Raw genomic sequence first — 22385 nt, forward strand, 5'->3', positions numbered from 1 at the left:
CAGCTTCATTTTTCCTTTGGATTTTCTCTGTGAATAAAATGCATTCTGCCGACCACTTCTCTGTGTAAAATTGATAATTATGAAATTTAGTTGTTGACCAGAATCTTACCAGAGGACCGAAAAAGTTTTCATCTCGGTTCTTGGTTTTTAACCAAGGTGATAGTTTTATGATTACTTTATGAGATTGTCTAAACTTGATTAAGGTGGGTTTTTTTTTTAATAAACGAAGTAGGTTTAATGAGTGCATCATAATACTTTAACTGATAGCTGCAAAATAGTTGCATGTAGCTGGATACTTTTTTCCTTATTTTGATAAAGACTGAAATATTTCATCTGTCTAGTAGTGCCACATACAGAAACTTTCCTCTTTTGTTTTTCCTTTTGCTTGGCATCAAGGATAGTGGAATTAAAGGGAAGAAAGCATAGAATCTCATCTGAATTACCATCTGAGACTGAATTAATTATGTTCAGTGTCTTTTCTTTTAGGTAGTGAAACAGTTCTTCAGATTAGCTTTTTGTTAGGCTTTGTCATTCCATAATTCTACCTCCTTCTCATTCTGTGGTTCTCTCTCCTGTTTTATTGAAGCATGGGGGTGGTTGTTTTGTTTTGCGGTTTTTTTGTTTGTGTTTTTTTTTTAATTGTGAGTTCCTGAAGCATTTTCATAAAACATCACGTTTAACTTTTGTTTCTGGCATGTAGGTATCCAGGAGAAATACTCTAGTTAGAAAGCAGTGGACGAAGTGATTTAGGTTCTCTTTTGTATTTTAATTTGGTTGAAATTGATGTCTGAAGACATCTGCTTGAAATGATCTTTCCTGTACGCTATTGCTGGATAGAAGAATAGCCCGCAATATTTTAATACAAAATATCTGCTGTTTGAAGCTTGATTCTTCAAGTTTAAAGTTAAAATTCCAAGCAGAAATGATAAACTAGTCATGCTGAATAAAAATGAGAAAAATTTCTAAATTAATATTTTGGCTGAGGGAAATGTCTTTCTTTTTAACTAATCTAAACAATTGAAATTCTAGACATCATTTTAAAGATACAGTAGATGTATATTGTATGGGAAATGCAACTGCTCTAAGTGTCTAAAGCAAAACTTCAGATATCTCTTGTATTTTATTTTCATACTGTTGATTAAAGTATAAGATTATTAGCTGAATTATCACATCTACGTAACTGTGAAGATGTGAATCCTTAATTTGCAATAATTTAGAAAGTTTGACACAGTCGTCGATGATAGATCTTTAAAGATGTTGACCTATGAATGGCAAAATTCTTATTGTTGTTTTTTATTCCAGGTAGGAGAAGACAAAGAGTGCATCGTCCTCGTTCTCCAATATTGGAAGAAAAAGATATCCCACCCTTGGAGTTTCCTAAATCCTCAGAGGACTTAATGGTGCCTAGTGAGCATATAATGAATGTTATTGCCATCTATGAGGTACTAAGGAACTTTGGCACTGTTTTACGCCTCTCTCCTTTTCGTTTTGAGGACTTCTGTGCTGCTCTGGTAAGTCAAGAGCAGTGCACACTTATGGCAGAGATGCATATAGTGCTTTTAAAAGCAGTTTTACGTGAAGAAGACACTTCAAATACTACCTTTGGACCTGCTGACCTCAAAGATAGCGTTAATTCCACTTTGTATTTCATAGATGGAATGACGTGGCCAGAGGTTCTGCGGGTATATTGTGAGAGTGACAAGGAATACCATCATGTTCTTCCTTACCAAGAGACAGAGGACTATCCTTATGGACCAGTAGAAAATAAAATCAAAGTTCTGCAGTTCTTAGTGGATCAGTTTCTTACAACAAACATTGCACGTGAAGAGTTAATGTCAGAAGGTGTTATTCAGTATGATGATCATTGTAGGGTGTGTCACAAACTTGGGGATTTGCTTTGCTGTGAAACTTGTTCAGCTGTGTACCATTTGGAGTGCGTGAAACCACCTCTTGAAGAGGTACCGGAAGATGAATGGCAGTGCGAGGTCTGCGTAGCACATAAGGTGCCTGGAGTAACTGACTGTGTTGCTGAAATCCAAAAAAATAAACCATACATTCGACATGAACCTATTGGATATGACAGACATAGACGAAAATATTGGTTCCTGAACAGAAGAATCATTATGTAAGTAAACTAATCATTTAGTATTTTCTGACCACTAATATTGTATTGAATGTATTTTTAATATATCTTCTGAGTTGCTGTTGCCATCTTAAAAATGTTCTTTCTTTAGATAAGACCATTGCTTGCTGTTTTGTAAGTGGATTTCTAAAGACCATGTAATTAATCCATCAATTTTCTCAAAAATATTCTCATAATCTATTTGTAAAAAGGGGAGAAAAACCAGGGCCTAAAACACATGAAAGTGAGGAAAAGAAAGGGAATTTTAATGAGAACTCTCCAGTTTCTTGTAAAAGTTACTGAAAAGTAGTTTAACTCTCTTTGTGATCACGTGTATAGGACATTAGTTGTGGTGTACTATCACCTGCTTAGCTAGTGTTTGGTGGTTAGATACTGGTACTGGTTTGATGGTTTGCCTTTGAAGCTGAGACTTTCAGAGGCACTCGAAGATATTCACCATATCTATTAACTAGAAGTGCAGAAAATGTTGTATGTGAACACTTCTGTAGGTGTAAACAAAGTCAAAATACAAGAAAAGCCTGTCTTCAAGAGATCTACTTTGTGTGTTTAACAGAGTTTCCTGTTACTGGTTGGTCTTGAGATACTAACGTATTTCAAAACATTAATAATAATCAAACCCTTGTTAGGTGAGGGCGTTGTGCCCTGTTTTTTTACCTGAAAAGTTGAATCTGAAATTATAAAAGTACTTCTACATTTTTCACAGGAAAATAGCTGAAGACTATATGAGACACTTATAAAAGTCTCTTAAAAAAGACTGTTCTTAAGTAATCGTTCTCATAATGGAGGAAAAATAGTATTTAAGTGAAATCAATGGTATTGTTAATTTAGGCAAAATAAAGACATCTTACTAGATTTCTTGAAATACAATTTTCCATTCAGTATTATGGGGAAAATAAGCCACAGCTGGATACCTTAACAGAATTTCGTACAAAACAGATTACAGTGAATGTTAAGATAATAGCCAGTGTCTTTAAAAGGGATTGTGAGGACTGTTGATGGCGTTACATCTTGCAAACAAGACACTTCTAAGGATTCGTTTTAGTCCTTTAAAATATAGTGCCCTTTCTCTAATGTATTGTTAGCTGATGCTTTAAGTATTAATTATCACTGTTCTGTTTCCTGTGTTCTTCTTTCACACTTGTAAAAAAAGATGCCATGTTTAATCTTTTTTAGTTTCTCCAGGTTATAAATGCCACAGTAGTGTCAAGTAATCTTTTAAAAGATGCAGGGAATCTTTTATACTCTTACCTTTTTTTTTTTTTTTAAATACTCTATGTTTATACTCACTGACATGTTCTGTAGTATGTGGTGTATCATTCAGGTGGTTCAGCAGAATGTGATGGTCAGCCTGAAGCTGTTGATATCCTAATTCTTACATTCCTCGTACATAATTTTCTACCTTCTGTTTCCAGAAAATTAGTTGAAAGTTTGATTTTCACAAAAAGCGTGGTTGTGGAAGACATGTAACTGATATTCTTTTTGCTCCAGTTACATGTGCTTTAATAACTTACAGATAGTCTCCTCTGGGCATGGTTTTTGTATCTTTCCTTTCAAACTCTTGAGGAAAGGGTTGTTCCGAAGATGGGTTTTTCTCACTGCTCTACTGTATTGGCAGAACAATTATATTTTGCTTGCCATTAAAGGTCTGGGAGTTAACATAAGAAAATCCAGAGTCACTCACTCAGGAGGTGATTTTGAGATAAATAGGCAGGCCTTTTTTTCCCCCAATATGTAGGCAGGTCGGTAATTATTTTTGCCTAAACTTGATCTATGAAACAATGTTTTTTTTCCCAATGAAGTGGAATATTTGATGTTCAGAAGGTTTTGATACAGGCAGTACTTCAACATATTTTAAACTAAAATAAATCGTGCAGATGTTTCTTGATCCTTTGAAATCTACACATGTGAAAGTTCTTTTTCTCTAGTACATTGGTAGTAATTTTTACTGCACTAGAAAAGGCATCTTCAAAGGTTAAATGTATTGAATTTTTTTTTTAAATGATTTTTCATTCCTGTTAGGAGTTCAGTGGGCAAATTACTTGTTTCAGAAATCATAAATCAAGTTTTATGAATGTAAATTTTGTATCCTAATTGGGATTTAGTTAAAGAGAAAATACATCAGTATTCCATTTCAAATCAAAATAGATGAGAACTGTAAACAATACAGCAAAATAAAAATTTTTATTGGATTTTCCATTTTACTGATTTTTTTGTTAGTGATTAAAATATTTCAAAACGTAAATAGAAAAGTATTTTTATGTTTACAAAGACAAAGAGAAATGTGGTTCATCCGTTAATTGTTTCCTGGCTTTTTTTCGCATTCTCCTGAGGATCATCTAGGATGAAAGATTCTTTCCCTGCTGGTTCCTATCCTTCCCGTTAGATATCATGCCTTCTGCTAGTGTAAATGTACCTGTGCATGCTTCCAAAACAAGTTCTTTCTGAAGTATGTGGTTTGGATTAAAAATTTTTCAAATCCTCCTGATGGAATTGGAAGAAAAAACAGATAGACAGTTGTTCTGGGAGATCTGCAGCAGTAGATCTGCTCTTTAGCAGTGCAGTGTGGCGTGTAGAGAATCAACCAATTCCACTAGACTTTTCACAGAACTTTGACTTAATTAAATTTGTGCATAATGTGCCTTAAAACTTTATGCTAAAGCCACTTCATAAGGGGACAAAAGTATTTACTACATAACGAAATTCCAGGGAAATACAACTTCAATAATTCACATAGATTTTAAACTCTCTACTCTCAGTATTTAACGTCCTTTAGATTTAGTAAGCATGCTGTATTGCAAAACCAACCGTTTTGCATATATATACTGAACAAAATCAAACCACACCTGATACCTTGGATAACGAAGGATAACTTAAAGGATAACTGCCAAATGCTAAAACCTGAGATTCATGAAATGATATTATCATATCAACTTTACTAAAGTGAATAGAGTGTATTCACCAATGTCATGTGATCAAATACATCAGAGGAAACTAATAAATCTAAAAATAATCTGCACAAACACTGATTTCAAATCTTGTCCAGAGGGATGAGAGAACTGAAATCCTAAATTCTTGCAATTTTTTGTTTTTCAAAGGGTTTTTTAGGCTTTTTACTTCTCCCCTCTCCCCTTATAAATGTTATAAATCCATCATGCCACTGGTTTTCACATCTTTTAAAGGGTTTTCTAGATTTGTTGTTCACTGATACTTTTATTTCCATGCTCATCACTTGCTGAGGGTAATAAGCCTTGTTTAAGCTCATCATTGTGGCTTTGTTTCTTTTTCCACCTCTTCTGTTTTACAAGTCTGGAAAAGTGGACACTGAGGAGGTGTCCTCTCATACATCCCCATGAGCAAATATCAGCAAGATTTTTAAAAAAAAAAAGGGAGGGGGAGAGAAAATTAATTCCTGAGTTTTGGTTTCAAGCTGTTAACAAATTTAGGATGATATCTCTGGGTCAGTTGCATTTGTTTTGCTTTTGAAGGTTATTTTTGCAAATTAACAAGTCAGGAAATGTAGGACTTTCACTTGCATTCTCCTAGCAAACTGCTGCGGTGTTTTAACAAGTTATCTTTCTAGAAATATTGACATACATTGGACTTGTCAAATGTCTGTGAAAGAAGATAATGAAACATTGTTTGGCGTTCATTTTGATAGCAGAAATAAGACACAAATTGTTATTCCTGAGTTGTATGTATCTTCCTCGATTGTCAAAAACCATTTCAGCTTTTTTCCTGCAAGATTTGTGATGCTGTTTATGTCTTAGTGGGTCCTCCTCTATTTTCTCCAATAAATCAAAAAGGGTTTGGATCTTCATTTGATAAGATTACTTTAAACAATTTACCGAATTCTTCAGTTTCTAATTGTATCAGCGTGGAATTCAGGAGGGGGTGTATCTACTTCGTTATTACTTTACTTGAAAGTTTCTAGCATCTTGTCATTTTTCTCAGTCTTAAAACTTGCCTCTAAAGCCTGGCAGTGAGTAGTTCCTGGTAGCGAAGGAGGCTGAAAGAGGTAGGAAATATTCGCGTGATTCTTTTCACCCTTGCTTGTCCTCACTTAATGTATGTGACTCAACTGAGTCCCCTGGAGACTTAAGTAGACCTGTCCAGCACCAACCTGGCAAATCTGTCTGGCTTGTCGGAGAAAAACATTGGGAATCGGTCCTTGTGTAGACTTGCATCTTTCCCTCTTTTTATCATAGCCTTTCTGATTTCTTCAAAGGGTAAAAGTAGTGTCCAGTTAGCCAACGCAAGAAGGTGTTCAGGGAAGTTAGCTTAAATGTTTTAATTGCTAATTTAAATCTTAACTAACTTTGCCAAAATGGATCGCATAGAATGCTTTCTGGGGTAGTTCTTTGACGGTCAGTGAGTTGGTAAAGAGCACTCCAAGTGAAGTTATGGTAAGGAGTTAGGAATCTAAATATTAAATAGTTATAAATAGTACTTTAAACAGTATTATTTAAGTACTGGCATACACCTGAATCTTGAAAAGAAGTCTGACCAAAGATGAGTTTCGTGTAAGCATACATAACAGCAAGCTTGTGCCATTTCATTTTCTGTCTTTGCTTTTGTTAAGAGAAAACGCTAATTCCTGAACTTCTGTTACTCAGGTTGTGATAGCCTTCAATTCAAGAGAAATTCTGTGCTCAAAACCCTATATAAATGAAATAGAAGGGAAATAAAATACTCTTGGATAACCTCATTGTCCATTTCTAGAGTATTATCTGAACAATTCTTTAATGGGTAGGACTCGAATCACACATGGAAAGTTTAATTAGCTCTAGGTGCCTTCTGCAGAATACTCTCTCTTTGTGGTCTAGTGTCTTGATTCTTCAGTGTGCCTCTGGGTTTTATTGGCCTGTAATATAGCATACCTTTACTGGTACTGAAGGCTTTTTCTTGAGGTATATAGGGAAATTGAAGGTAACAGCTAATTGCTTTCCAGTCCAATGGAACCTTGTAACACTACAGTAGGAAGAACTGATGGGAAAGGAAAAGACAGATGCTTCTTGGGATTTTTGGATGACATACATACGCATCCTGGATGCATTAGCATAGCTGTAGAAGTTTCAGATTTGCTAAATAGAGGGAGAAAATGGAGAAAGAAGAAAACACTTGGATGATCACCATTGAAATTTAAGCAAGGTCTACCAGCCTCTATGCCCGAGCTGCTTGTCTGGGAAATGGGTACTAGCACAGCCTTACTTCATGGAGTGATGATACTATATAAAGTGATGATACTATATACCTGTTGCATATCTAGGTCATACAGGAAGATGTATAAATGGCATATTTATCTAGCAAATAATCATATAATGAGCCAGAGGTTCAAAATGAAAGGTTGAAGTTCCCTTTTTGGTGAGCTAAGAAACAAAGTATAAACTTAGTGACAGCGTGTTATTCTGGAGTCATGTTTGTAAGGAGCAGAGTAGCTTTACAACTGCTGCTCTGCCAATGTCTTGCTCTCGCCACTTCCATTGGACATTTCCCAGGGAAAATTCAGAAGCCATACTTTCCCTGTCCTTTTTACTTAAGCATTTTGTTTCATCTTTTTCTTTCCTCTTGCTGTATAAAGCTGTATTCGTCCGTTCTCATCTCCCCTTCCATCTTAGTTTTCGGGTATTTGCCTTTATCTTCCTTTTCTGTGGCTTTTGTTCACAAACAATAATAAAGGTGCTGCCATTTCTATTATTGTTAGTAAATAACTTTCTTGGTTTAGAGGAAATATGGTTTAAATAATAATTCTTCTTTAACATGGAAGTCTACAGGCATAGAATATTCCATAGAGTCAAATGATTGTCACTGTTCAGCTGTTACTTTTTGATGTGTAGTAGTGCAGTCTTCCTGAAATGAGCTGTTTTCTGAGAAAACTTGTCAAACTTAACCATGCTAACCTGTTAAAACTAACGGAAAATTACTGGTAGCCTAGAGGAGTAAATGGGTAAAGTAGAATTAGTTGCTTTTCATGAGCAAAGGCCTTTATGAGAGAAACGATAGTATTTCTTTGCAATACACCAAGTTTTATCATCAAAACCAAAAGTCTGTTTTGTAGTAATGGTTATGACAAATTAGTAGTTGAATTTTGAGTAATATTGCCATTATTAACTTCATAACCACCTTATTTTAGTAGTGTTCTGATTGAGTTGTGAATATTACAGTTGTTTCGTAAATACAATGTGGAAAATAGTACATAGACGATGATCAAGTTGCCTTACGGTTGTTTGGCTTTCTGAATACCTGAGGCCAATTTTTACCGTCTTTAATGTATAAGCCATGTGGAGGCAGCCAGTAGAGAGGACCACACAACAAACCTTACAAGGGTAGATCTTTCAAACTACAGTCAGCTTTCCATTCCTGTCGACAGTTTGGTTTAGGATTATTAGTGAGCCATAGGTCTAGAATGCTTTTATGGGTAGTGCAAGTGTAGCAGTGCTTTAGCTCCTCTTCCACATGGGAGGGCCAGGCTGATAAATCATTGTGTCACCCCATACGGTGTTCACGGTACTGGGAGTGCGAGGGTGTGTTGGGAAATGGTGGTCCTGCCCACAGCCAGCCTGGATCTGGTGGTGCTGCTGAGCAGCAGGACCTAACAAGCCAAGCTGAAATCGAGCAGCCTTCTGCAGAACCGCTTGGAGAGTCCTCCTTGCGCTCTCCAGCGCTCTGGGAGAGCCTGTTATCTGAGATATTTATGGAGCTCGCTTGGGTCTGGTGGCCCTGTTGAGATGCTTTTGAAACTGTGGTCCGGTCTAGGCTTGTGGTGTCATGGAGTACCCCAGATAAAAAAACGTGGAAATCCCTTGATCTTTTCAAAGGATCGTATTATGATTCTTTTGTCCCTTACTGGTGCTCTCACAGGTGAATGCCGTAGAGATGCTAATACAAAATATTTTATGAATATTACATTCTACACTTTGAATTTCCTAACTTTTCTGTTTCCTGAATATGCAGTCAGAAACACTACCCTTTATGGATTCTGGAGCCATACCTTCTTTCATTGCAAATTGTTTGAGGCTTAGTAGTAGATTACTGGTTACGGTAATAGTAAATATAATGAGAATAAACCTTGTTGCCAGATTGGACAAACCAGTTTTAAAGCTTTCCGGCGGCAGGTTTCATGAGAACTTCTGAGGGGATGAAAAAAGGGAGAGAAGTGAGAAAGGAGTATTTGGATACTGAACTGGGTGCATATGAGTGTCCTTAAGTGATTTGTTTATCCACATTCAGGTATTGGCATTTAATAGTTCTCTGTAAAAAGTAGGCTGATACTCATTTTTGTCACTTATCCAGATATTTTTAAATTAATATTTTTTAAATACTCTTACAGAGAGGAAGATTCAGAAAGTGAGAAAGATAAGAAAATCTGGTACTATAGCACAAAGATACAGCTGGCAGAGTTAATTGAATGCCTAGACAAAGATTACTGGGAAGCTGACCTATGCAAAACTCTGGAAGAAATGCGTGAAGAAATTCATCGGCACATGGATGTGACAGAAGACCTTACTAATAAAGCAAGAGGCAGCAACAAATCTTTCCTTTCTGCAGCAAATGGTAAGAATATTTTGTTTAATGGGAATAGATGTTGCACTTCGAATCAAATACTAGTTTATATTTATTTTATTATAAGAAGTTTATAGAAGTTGGTGGAGAAGCATCATGCGGGTACCAGCACGGCTAGGTAGTGCTGACTTCTTGTAGGACTACATATCATTATTCCAGGATGTCCTGAATGATTCGGATTCTTGATATGCTTAGAGCGTGCCAGATTGTGATCATTCCAGGTGTTGGAGTGGAGCTGTGTTAACTGTCAAATGTTTCTTGATGTACTGTCTTTTATACATGTATGTATATAACTCCTCATAAACATTTAAAAATCCAATGGGAGTTGGAGTGGCAAAAATATTAGAGCTCCAATATTATGAAGAATGCATATCTCCTCTGCGGTTCCCCACCAACGTAATTTATCTACCTTGGAGCAATAAAGAGCAATATAAATCTGTGGAGGTTTGAACTTTGGTTCTAGGGAAGACATGAAGATTAGATATTCAGGTCTAAAAATGGATTTAGGTCATCACTATATAAATGCATAACAGAGAAATCAATAATTAATTCTTGGGAATTGTTTCTTCTAAGTGGGGAAAAGTGGTAAGAAGTTGGATGTTATTTTTTGTCTGATTGAAAAGAAGTAGTATTTATGTCATGTTATTTCTGCTCAGTGGCTATGTAGGTGGTGGTTTGTTTATTGATGACAATATACTTTCTATTGTAGATGAAATTTTGGACATTATCAGAGCAAGAAAAGGAGAAATAGTGGAAGATAAAAACACAGCAGATGACGAAGCAGAAAAGGCCAAAAGTGACGTTGATAATGACCAGATAGATGCTGAGAGGGGCAAGGAAGACTCTGGAGACCAAGATAAAACTGAGGAAACGCCCACTGAGCAAGATGTGGAAAAAGTGAAAACAGAAGGTAAAGAAACTATGACTGTGCTTTAACAACTTCATTTAAGTAAAGTAAATCTTTAGTTAAGATCCTCACGTTTCTTTTAAGTGTTAATATGGGTTTGTTGTTTGTGGGCTTTTTTGTATGCTTCTTTAAGTTATTTTTTAAGTAATACAGCTCCTTTGTAGTTGTATGTTATAATTGTTTTTCTTGTTAAGTAGTTTCACCAATTTGCCTACTTTTCAGGTTAAATACAGCTAGCTTGTAGATACTTTGGCTTGAGGTACAGGTGGCACTTACAGGTTGTCATAAACATGTTTGTAGTAAGCAATATTACATCATTTTTAACATCGTTTTCCTCATCAGAATTAAATAGTTTGTTCTTTGATTCTGAGACAATACTATCACACAGGAAAAAAAAAAAAAAGAGAGAGGAAAGGAAAAAGCTCGATGTTTTTCAGCATTATCGAACAGACAAACAAAGCTGCTGCAGTTGCTTTCTATGGATGATGCCAAATGACATCCTAAGACATACTAAAGAATATCCCTAAAGTTTTGTTGTGCGTTTTACTATAGAGGCAACAGTCGTTGGGGATAAAAGTAACTCTGTGACATCAAGCACTGATGACAGCAACACAAATCCTTCTGCAAGAGAGACTAGTTGCTCTGAAGGGAAGAACGCAATGGGGTGTCAGTCAGAAACCCTTGATAGCAACAACGTGGCAGAGAAGAAGGTGGCATCAGAGCTCCCTCAGGAACTCTCAGGTACAGAAGGCACTGTTACCAATGCCTCTGTAATTTGGGGAATCTGTTAAGTTTTTCTATCTGGTTTGTCCACTAAAACCATTCACAGCGCATATCACTCATGCTGTTTGCTTGCAGTGCCATCCTTTACTGCTACGTTGTCATTAACATTTCAAAGTTAATTTTCTTGCAACTAGTGCTTGAAATTTGTGGTCCTCCGTGACATTAGCCTTTGTTTCCATGCCTTCCAAAGATGACTATGGCTAAGCTTTTTATGTTCTATTTTCTGTATATTTTATTTTTCCATAGTGATCCATAATGATTGTTAGCATCCTATCAAAGTTTATTACAAATTCTAATTTGCTGCTGGCTTGTTTATTATTTTAACCTCTCATTTACTGTATAAATTACTAACAAACAAAGTATTTTCATTCACATGCGTAAACCATTGCACTGAAATGTCAAAATTAAAGTTGTCATGCTAGGAATTTTAAACAGATTTCAGAATTATAAGCACAGAGGCTCTTGTTTGTATTTTAATGTGTTTTGTTCTGCCATGTCAGTGATTAAAAAGTAGTAATATACACTAGTTAATTAAAGAAAGAAACAAACCCAAACTTTAGATTTAGGAATAAATGGGACCTGATTAGGTGTAACATAAATTATCAGTGTACTATTTTAGAATTATATTCTATCACAATTAGAATTATATTCTACTACAAGCTTTACCACGTAACCAAATGTTATTCTAGACATCTGATTGCTGTTAAAATGATCAGAGTTTTATTTTCAGTTCTTAAAAATCTAAAAATACTCTAATCTGTGATGTAGCTATACTCAGTGTGTTATGTTTTAAAAAGTGGTAGTAAATGTTTTCTCTCCTACAGAAATAGTTCTCCATTCAGATACAGATTGCAGTTCTTGAACTTGCAAATGTGAATGCATCCAAACCTTGTAATAAACTTTGTTTGAAAGTTAAGATTAATCCATAATCTGGAAGCCTCATAATACACTTTTTTAATACTGAAAATGTCCTAGTGCATGGGACAAAAAGCATACATTTTAGATATTTGACCAAATATTTTTGCCTGTTCTCATATTTTTTTATTCCATTTTAAAGTTAAAATAACTGTATAGAGGTTGAATGGAAAAGATACATATCCTTTAACTTTGTGGCAGACACATTTATGGGTTCATATTTTATTTTAAAGATTCACTTATATATTTATCATTATTTCTTTATTATACTTTCACAGGTTTACTTTTCTCCTTCTAAAGTTTCTAGCTTATTTTTGAAATTAGTGGGCTTTTTTGGTAGGAAGGGGTGTGTGTGTGGAGAGGGTTCTTCCTCAAGTCATAATTTACTATATTCATAGTGATACTTGTGTTCCTATTATGAAATTTCAGTTTGAGACCCTCATTTCAGAGGGAGGGAGAGAGACTGACCCAGTACCAGTGAGGCAGCTACCCCCGAAGAGGGGGAAAATAAGAGTAAAATGCAAAGCTAGACGAGAATGTGTCTCTCGCCATCCTTGTTAAATGCAATTTGGATGCGAGTCTTTCATTAAGAGTCTAGTTTGGGTGCTTCCGCTCTCCTCCAAACAGCAGGCGCCACAAATGGTTCCATTCTTCCCCTTAGTAAAAAGGGAAATGGATCGAGCAGTGGTGGTCACCTGCTTGGCAAAGCCAGAGATCAAGATGCATTCAGGTTAGGGATCTTCTAAGAATCCCAGAATATTTACCTAGTCGTCTTTCTGCTAGGAGTGAGTATTTCACAAAAAGGAGTTTTTGTTCTGTCACCTTTCTTAATAACAGCAGAATCCCTGATATTTTGGAAGAATTCTAGAAACAGAAAAATCTTGTATTTTTTAAAAAGCTAAGCTGTGTGTCTTTTGCACAAAATCAAGAAGACGTTGCTATTTTGGGGGATGATGGCTTGTTCTTACTGGGAAACTGGAGTAATTTATTTCTAGGTAGCTGCAATTCACTGATGCTTTAGCGAAAAGATCGTACTCGGGCAGTACGCCTTAGCAACCAGTGAGGTGGCAATAATGGCCCCAGCTGCCAAGACAGACAGTAAGAAGGACAACTGAGGACCAAGAACCCATTTGTCTTTCTGAGCTTGAAGCAACATCTAGACCCATCAGATTGTAAGGAAGAGGCTGATATTTTAAGTTTGCGGGGGAGGAGTTTAGATACAGAGTGGTGCCAATTGAACTGAAATCTGTGGGATTCCTCAGAATTAATGTGATGAAGAAGAGATGAAGACTTGGTGGAAAACTGGAGGGCAACTGAAAGGTGTATGCTTTGAGGAACAGCTAAAGCACAAGAAAATGAAAAGAGAGAAAATCATAGAAGCTGCAGGAAGACCAAATTTCATGAAATCTGCATTCTAAAAGCAAAACAAAGTCTTAGTAGAGGGTTCTCTGTGTGTGCATCTATAGAAAAAAATTGTCTCATATTTAAAACATATTCAGTTTTCATCCAAGTATGAATTTCAGTTCTTCAGAGCTGTAAAAGATGAAACTGCTTGAAACAGAACAAAAAATACTTTCATGGATACAGTGCTCTGGAGGAATTAATATTTTATAGGTATTTCTCTCTAGTCCAGCAAAAGATGTTCATCTGTTTGTTTTTTTTTTTTAATGAAAAATTTAAAGCTAGTAAAAATTGCATTGATCTAATTTAAAAGAAAAACTAAAAATGAAGTTGTTCTTTTGTAGAAGAAACTGGTCAGATGATCTCTAGCAACAGTAGCAGTGCATCTGCTGCACCTCTACATTCAGATGTTGAAAACAGCAACGAGTTGGGCTCTGGGCAGAATGATTCCATTAAGACGCCTGACGATGCTGAAAATGCAGAGAGGGGATCCCAGACTTCAGAGGACATAGGTAATAATAGTGTCTCTAACATTCATTTTATGCATCTTTTCTTTTTGCTGTATAACTCTCATGCATCAGTAGAAAACTTCCAATTTTAAAGTTTGTTTTAAAAGTCTTTTTTCCCTGGGCAGGAGAGAAATCTAATGGTGAAAGAAGTGATTCTCCAGGCGCAGGAAAAGGCACGCCAGGTTCGACGCGAATGCTCACAAGATTACGAAATCCAGATAGCAAGTTGAGCCAGATGAAAAGCCAGCAGGTTGCTGCTGCAGCACATGAAGCAAATAAGTTATATAAAGAAGGCAGAGAGGTTTGTGCACATCTTGGAAAATTCAAAGAAGTACGAAAACTGTTTTAGAAAATTGATAATATTTTTTAAAATAAAAAAGTGATTTTGGCAGACTATGGAGGTACTTAAAAAAAAAAAGTAGTAATAATAAATTAGCAAATGGTGAAATTGTAATATCACAGGAAGCTTTTTTCCTCCCTCTCCTTTGCTTTTGCTCTCTTAGTTGCTATCTACAGAGTGGTAGGACAGTGACTCAGTGCACCTCCTTTCCTTTAACGTGCTGGTCATAAAAGTTAGAAAATTGTTTACTGTATAGCCAGTAATAAATTATATGCATTTTCTCCCACTTCTGTCATCAAATTTCTCAGAACTGGTATGCCAAAACTACAACTTTACAGTGGTTCGTGTTTGATTATTATTTGAATAGCTAGGTAATAGCCACATTTCCAGTTCATAACAAATCTATACTGGCGGAGTATGGTCATTTAAAGACAATCATTGCAAAACTGTAGCACTGCTTGATGCAGACGAAAGTGAAATCTCTCTCAAATGTCTGCCAGTTGGTGTAATTTTTTTGTATGGCTTTAGGTTGTTTGTTGGTTTTTTGGTGGTTTGGCTTGGGTGGGTTGTTTTTTTTTTTTAAGTAGCCCAGTTTCTCCAGGAAAGAAATGTTTGAATGTTCAGAGTTCATTACAGTTAGTTGTCTGCATATTGTTTGGTGTATTAATTTTATTTTTGTTAACTGGTTTTTCTTTGTAAGTTAGCATTTAGCATATTTATTCACAAACCTCTCAAATTTGGAACTCAGTTATGAGTAATTAGACCAGTGATGTTATCCATGCCATGTTTTCAAAGTCAAAGATATTTGTTTGCTTAGCTACATGTATGAATTCTGTGATTTACCAAGGAGGGGTTTCACAGAAAGCTTAGTTAAGTTTAGTGATTTTCCCAAAGCTGTCTCCCTCAATAGGCATAATTCAGAACAGCAAAACAGGTTCCTGTTTGACTTCCTCAAGAGCCTGGATGGCGTGGTTTTTTAATGTTAAAATTGATCTTTGGGAATATCCTATCTATATACAATCAGTGATGAAGTACATATATTTAGTGTATCGGATAAACAGTTGTTTGCTTCTGCAAACTGATGCAAGGTATTTTTATTATTTTATATATAGACAGTTGAAGCCTAAATCCTAAAAAAGTAAATAGAAATATTTGAAACTTAAGTGAATCTTTAAAATCATTCTTTCTTTCACAAGGTTCTGGTGGTCAACTCTCAAGGTGAAGTCTCACGAATGAACACAAAGAAGGAAGTTGTGATGAAAGGAAATATAAACAATTATTTCAAATTAGGGCAAGAGGGAAAGTATCGTGTTTATCATAACCAGTATGCCACAAATTCGTTCGCATTGAACAAGCACCAGCACAGGGAGGACCATGACAAGAGACGACATCTCTCGCATAAATTCTGTCTGACTCCTGCTGGAGAGTTCAAATGGAATGGGTCTGTACATGGGTCCAAAGTTCTTACCATATCCACTTTGAGGCTAACTATTATTCAGCTAGAAAACAATATCCCGGCATCATTCCTTCACCCTAACTGGGCTTCCCACAGGTAAATTAATAAATGGAAATATATATTCTCTTGTTTTACTTGTATTTTTGCTAACAGTGTTAATAAGCAACGGTCTTTGTTTTTTCAAATCAGTGATTTCCAAGCACCGTGCTTCAGCATATTAAAATATAACATGTTTGTGTTTTGTGATGGCTGGCTATAAGGATTGCACATTTGAGTAAAAGATTAAAATACAGGAGGTTTTATCCTACCATTAAATCTTATTAACATAGCATGCTATATTAGTGCATGTGTATGTTTCAGGTTTTTATCTTTTTTCCAATTTAGGTCTAACTGGATTAAGGCTGTTCAGATGTGCAGCAAACCTAGAGAATTTGCACTAGCGCTGGCTATATTGGAATGTGCAATTAAACCGGTTGTCATGCTGCCAATCTGGCGGGAATCGTTGGGGCACACTAGGTAAAATAAATAAACATAAAAATCTTTTTGAATATGAGAACTTTACTTTCTTTTACAATTACTAGTTCCTCTAAGCCTGTAAGAATTAGGTTTAAATTTAGTTAGTCGTTCAGCACTTGAAGTGTTTTTCTCAACCAGAAACACTGAAAATACATGACAAGATTTTTGTAGTGTCATTGCTCCTGCAAAGCAAGTTTGTTTTCTTTATCTGAGCCACAGTCTCAAAATGATAAAACTTTGGGAGAGTAGGAGAGCAAATTTCAACACACTCAGTTCAGTGGAGTTTGTCTTTTGTCTCTCCTTGTGTCATAGGAGCAGAAGCAAAATGTGTCTGATGTTAGACACAGTTGCAGGCAGCTGTGTTTGCCGTACTGGAATAGCCAAAAAAAGCGGTGTTCCTATTGCAAGTAATACGTATAACCAGATACTGGGCTTTCCTCTTAACTTCAGATACTTAAAATTATTCAGAGGGGTAGTATATGCTGTTGTTTGACTTCTTATATTTGCTTACAAGATCCTGTACTTAAATGTACTTAAATCTATATGTATTAGATTACGCAGAATGACAGCAATAGAAAGAGAAGAAAAGGAGAAAGTTAAAAAAAAGGAGAGAAAACAAGAAGAAGAAGAAACAATGCAGCAAGCTACATGGGTGAAATATACATTTCCTGTCAAACATCAGGTAAGGTTTTATTTTGTGTGAAGATCGAAAACAATACAGAAATTGTTGATTTCTTACTCTTTTTCTGTTTTAATTTTAAACTTAAAATTTTAATGTCATTGCGTTACTCCCTGCCATTGAAGTAGGAACCATGCCCACCTATTCAAGCACATAATCTTAGTCTGAACTAAATTTGACATGTATTACGCTCTTAATGACACTGCCTGAGTTGACACATGTTTGTCTGCAAAAATCTTAGCCATTCGTAATGGAAGGGTTCTAGATGATTATTGGAATCTTGTCTGTATGTCTGTCCCCATCCAGTGCTCCCCTCCCATCCCCACTCCCCTGCAAAAAAGCTAGCCTAGCTACCTTTACTTTGGAAGGTTATATTATATGATGGGAACTACTATAGAAACCCCTTTATATTCTCCTACAGTAGATACTAAATACTTTTGTTGGAGTGGTTCTTTACTCTAAATTTATTTGCTGTAACAAACACACAGGTTGATTCAAAAACTTGTATAATCTTTCAGGTTTTAGGTAAGTAGATTCTGACTGTTATATGAAATTGAAATTGTTTTTAGATGTTGCTATGATAGAATCAATTTAATTATCAGCAAATATATCTTTAATTTTAGACAGTACGTTATTTCACAAATATGCTTCAACTTGCTTGAAAAAGTCTGTAAGTTGAAGTTTTTGTTTTGTTTTTTAAAAAATCATCTTCGGTTTGGATGTATACATTAATAATGCAGCAAATAGCACTATTAAAACTACTATTTCAAAAATATTTAACAGGTTTGGAAGCAAAAAGGAGAGGAATACAGAGTAACGGGATATGGTGGCTGGAGCTGGATTAGTAAAACACACGTCCACAGGTTTATGCCCAAACTGCCTGGAAATACTAATGCAAATTACAGAAAGTTGCTACCAAGTAAGTGTTTGGATTGTTTACGTTTTTTTAATTACAAACATACTGCTTTTTATTGCTTATTCAGTTAATTATTTGCATGTGGTATTTCTTATGAAGACTTTGTTATAAATAGTGTTCCAGAGAAGCTTTTGTGGATTTCTGCTAATCTTTGTTGATATAAACAGTTCAGTTGTCATAGACATTTTTTAGCTACATTAAATTATTTCAATTACAAAGTTGTGAGTAATATTTGTACAGCTTTGTATAGCCTTATTTAAATTAAAGATAGATAAAAATTATGTAGATAATCACAAGCAAAAAGTAACATCTAAAATATTGGTGTGTATATACACTTTTTTCCCCCCTCCGTGTTGACAGAATACTATTAACCAATTTTATCTGAAAACAATAGTTCTATAAGGGGAAGAAATCTATTTCTCTAAAAAGTTCAAAACACACCTTCTCGCTTATTTGTTCCAAGGATTTATGTTAAAAAAGAAAAATTTTGCACAGTTGACTTTTAGAATGCATCCTGAACCGTATGAGTCTTATTTATAATAAACTTAATCTTGAGTTTCCTTTTAAAATTTAGAAAATGGCAGCCAACCCTATATTACGTATCAAAATTATTTCTTTCCTCACGTATTGATGTAATACTTTCCCTGTTGCTTTTAACTGGATCGAACACAAAATGGATGCTGCTGCTTTTAGTGTTGTCTATATGATTGTTAAATTACGTTTATTTTGCTTTCTGTATTGAAATTAATAGCCACTACAGTGTTAAGCACAAAGTCATTTGAATACTACTGTCCATTCTGGCTTAACTGTAGAAATCAAAATTATTAAAAATTATTTGTGAATTTTCAGAGTCTGAATTAATATGCTCTTAATAGGCCGGGTTTTCAGAAAGTGGTATTTAGTTTTCTGAAAAATGGGGAGGAGTGGGGGTGTTTTTTCTTTTTTAAGAAAAGCTGAACATGGACTCCTGGAAAAAATAATGTAAATGAAGTGTTTTTATCTCTGGTGGGTTTTTAGATTATTTTTTTTTTTAAATTATTATTATTATTCAATATTGCACTAAGCTTAATCTATGATGTTACCATTGTATACTTAGTTATATTTCTGAATTTTAGTAATGATGTGTCAATTATTTGAGAGGTAAACTAACATATTAAAATGTAGCAAAGTATAAAAAATATTCTGAATAATTTAAACCATTTAATTAATTTGTTAATAGCAAAGAGCGAAGATGAAAAATGCAACTTGGATAAACGAAAAGGTCCAATTAAGGTAAAAATAGAGAAGGACAGAACAAAGGATTCTCATGATCTGCAAGCAAAAGACAAAGCAGATGTTTCAGAAACCTTGGAGAAAGTACAAGTGAAAGAAGAAAAGTCGCGTGAAGAAAAAGTAGAAGTTGATACCATTTCTGAAAATTTAGATCATGCAAAAGACAAAGGTGATATACTTAAGTTATTGTAAAACTAACTATTCATTACAACATTGCATGTGTAAATGCATAGGACCTCAGAAATAACTAATGAAAAACTGTGTAACAGGTTTTGTCAAGACATTTAAAATGTCTCAGTTAAATGATTGCTTATTATCCCTTGTAGTAGTATCTAAAGTTTTTGTTCCCTTTTTCTTGAAATCTGTTAATATGCTAAAAGGTCCATTTGTTTCTTGGTACTTAATGTAAAAATAGTTCGATATTCATTGCTAGGGGACCTTACTGATTCAGAGTTATTTCTTCTTCACAGTGGAAAAAGAAATCGATGGTGAAAATGATAAAATCATCAAGGAAGAACCTATGGATGTAGATGATGTGAAAATTGAACCCCCCATAAAAGATGAGGATAGTCACTGTAAGCTGGATATAATCAATGTCAGCGAGGGATTTCATTTAAGGACTTGCTACAAAAGGAAAGTAAAATCATCAAAATTAGATGGACTACTTGAGAGGCGAATAAAACAGTTTACGCTGGAAGAAAAACAACGTCTAGAAAGGATGAAACTGGAGGCTAGTGCTAAAACAGTAGGCATTCGATCTGTAAGCCCCCAGAAAAATACAGATGAGCTACAAATGAGAAAAGTAAAAGAAGGAAGCCAGTTTGACATGTCTTCCCAAGATCAAACCTATATTTCAGATAAGACCCAAACCGAAGATGCAGAACAGGACTGCTTGCCCATCAGCAGCATCTCTTGTACCAAAACTGGTGAGCTAGATGAACCCTCTTTGCCTTTGACAAACAGGCTATCAAAAAGAGAAGGCCAGCTACTGGATGAAGACTCACCTCAATCTTCTGAAGGTGAAAGCTCCATTCAGAATGATGGTAAAGAAAACAACCCTGAATCTATGACTGCTGATAAGTGTCAAGGACAAGAGGTTTTTGGAGATTCTGAGAGTTCTTTTGTGGATGGCTTGAAACAAACAAATGCAGAAGGTAGAATCAAATTGGATGTTTCAGAAGCAAGCGAAAAACCTTTGAAACAAAAACTACCTATTACCAGAGTATCTCAGCATGAACGTGAAGACTTAGAGCCAGTGGTAACCAAAAGCAGCTGTAGAAAAGATGCTCTGGCCACTCTTGAAAAAACGGATTCAGAGGGGAATTCTGAACAGCAGAGCAAAGATCCAGAAAACAATTGTATGATAAAAAGCCATATTGAACCAATGTCCTCTCAAGAAAGTGAAATGGAGGAAGAAATTGCTCCAGGAAAGACTGAAAGTAAATCTGAAAACAAGATCATATTTCACCAAAAATCAGTTAGTAAAGATCTAGAACCATTTAAAACAGAGCTAATTTCTGAAAGAAACCTTGAAAGTCAAACTCTGGAACATATGGATGAGGTAGAAGTTGATGAGGATTTAATGAGCTCTAAACTAACTGAGGCTAACGGTCAAAAGAAAGGTCAGGAACTGAAAGTGGAGACAAGTACCATAAACAAATATCTCGATCAGACAAATCTAAATAGTGTTACTGACAAAAAGAATAATAAAGATGAAGAAACTGAGACAAACTTAGAAAAAGAAAAGTCAGCATTTCAAATGAACGGAAAAGACCGTGATATTAAAGTATTATCAAATGATGACTGCTTAGTTAAAGATACCTGTGAAACTAAGGCAGGGGGTGATATTGAACCAAAAGTTAATAATATTAATAAATCCATTCCGGAACATGAAATAAAACCATTGACTTTTAAGGAATCTTCAGTAAAACCATTCATGAATGGTGACATCATGATAGAGGACACAAAGGACAAAAATAATGTGGACCCTAAGTCACGTCTGCAGAGTTCACCTGAGTTTGAAACTGGAGAGAGTCTTCAGCCACCAGATGAAGTTCCCAAGTATGTGCAGAAAATAGAAGAAAAACAGCTTTCTCCTGAGAAATCTGCTTTTGTTGGCACTGCTTCCACGCCAACGCATACTGTCTGTAAAGAAAATAACCTGAATAGTGAGACAGAATCTATGGAAACTGAAGTAATTGAGGATAAGAAAGTTGCTCCATCGCCTGTAACCTCATGTGAGGAATCTAGCTTGAGTAGCGACTTTGCTGATCAGAACGGTGTACAGACATATAAAATGGAAAATATTAATGGAGAAAGTAAAATAAAAACTGTTATTACTGAAGTGACAACCACAACATCAACTGTGTCTACAGAATCCAAAACTGTGTTTAAAGTTGCAGAGACTGTAGCTTCTAATGATGAGAAAACAACAGTAGTATCATCTACAGAAAATTGTGCCATATCCACTGTAACTACCACCACTACTGTAACTAAGCTCACCACTCCAGCTACGGACAGTAACGTTGATGTCATTTCTGTACAAGAGCATAGTAAAACAGTGGTTACAACAACAGTAACCGATTCACTGACCACCCCAGAAGGCACGTTGGTGACTTCCATGACTGTCAGCAAAGAATATTCTACAAAAGACAAAGTGAAGTTAATGAAATTTGCAAGACCCAAAAAAACTCGTTCTGGAACTGCCTTACCATCTTACAGAAAATTTGTTACCAAAAGCAGTAAAAAAAGCATATTTGTTTTACCCAATGATGACTTAAAAAAGCTGGCCAGAAAAGGAGGGATCAGAGAAGTTCCCTATTTCAATTACAATGCAAAGCCTGCCTTGGATATCTGGCCATATCCATCCCCAAGGCCAACTTTTGGGATCACTTGGAGGTACCTACTTTTACATTTTTGAGGAAAAGTTTAGGATGTGATTAAATTAATTGAATTTTAAAATACAAGTGATACATATGTTTGTGCCCA

General features: G+C 35.4%; 1 protein-coding gene across 28 annotated transcripts in view; it reads left to right on the forward strand.

Annotated features, from left to right (window-relative positions):
- Window positions 1-22385, forward strand: part of BPTF (bromodomain PHD finger transcription factor) — a 57629-nt gene that overhangs the window by 11862 nt on the left and 23382 nt on the right. For 19 of the 28 annotated variants that reach the window (XR_012676673.1, XR_012676674.1, XM_075169466.1 and 16 more), the window contains exons 2-13: window positions 1303-2125; window positions 9471-9694; window positions 10413-10613; window positions 11163-11351; window positions 14054-14221; window positions 14344-14549; window positions 15755-16110; window positions 16399-16530; window positions 17083-17212; window positions 17993-18128; window positions 19345-19566; window positions 19868-22295. Coding sequence is in view for 26 of the 28 variants with exons in the window: in XM_075169466.1 (XP_075025567.1) it covers window positions 1303-2125; window positions 9471-9694; window positions 10413-10613; window positions 11163-11351; window positions 14054-14221; window positions 14344-14549; window positions 15755-16110; window positions 16399-16530; window positions 17083-17212; window positions 17993-18128; window positions 19345-19566; window positions 19868-22295 (5215 nt within the window). In the remaining 2 variants the exon portion in view is untranslated. The remainder of the gene's footprint in view (window positions 1-1302; window positions 2126-9470; window positions 9695-10412; window positions 10614-11162; window positions 11352-14053; window positions 14222-14343; window positions 14550-15754; window positions 16111-16398; window positions 16531-17082; window positions 17213-17992; window positions 18129-19344; window positions 19567-19867; window positions 22296-22385) is intronic. The other 9 variants (XM_075169469.1, XM_075169473.1, XM_075169492.1 and 6 more) reach the window with 5 other exon arrangements.

This window comes from Calonectris borealis, chromosome 20 (assembly GCF_964195595.1).
Source record: "Calonectris borealis chromosome 20, bCalBor7.hap1.2, whole genome shotgun sequence".
Lineage (NCBI taxonomy): Eukaryota > Metazoa > Chordata > Aves > Procellariiformes > Procellariidae > Calonectris > Calonectris borealis.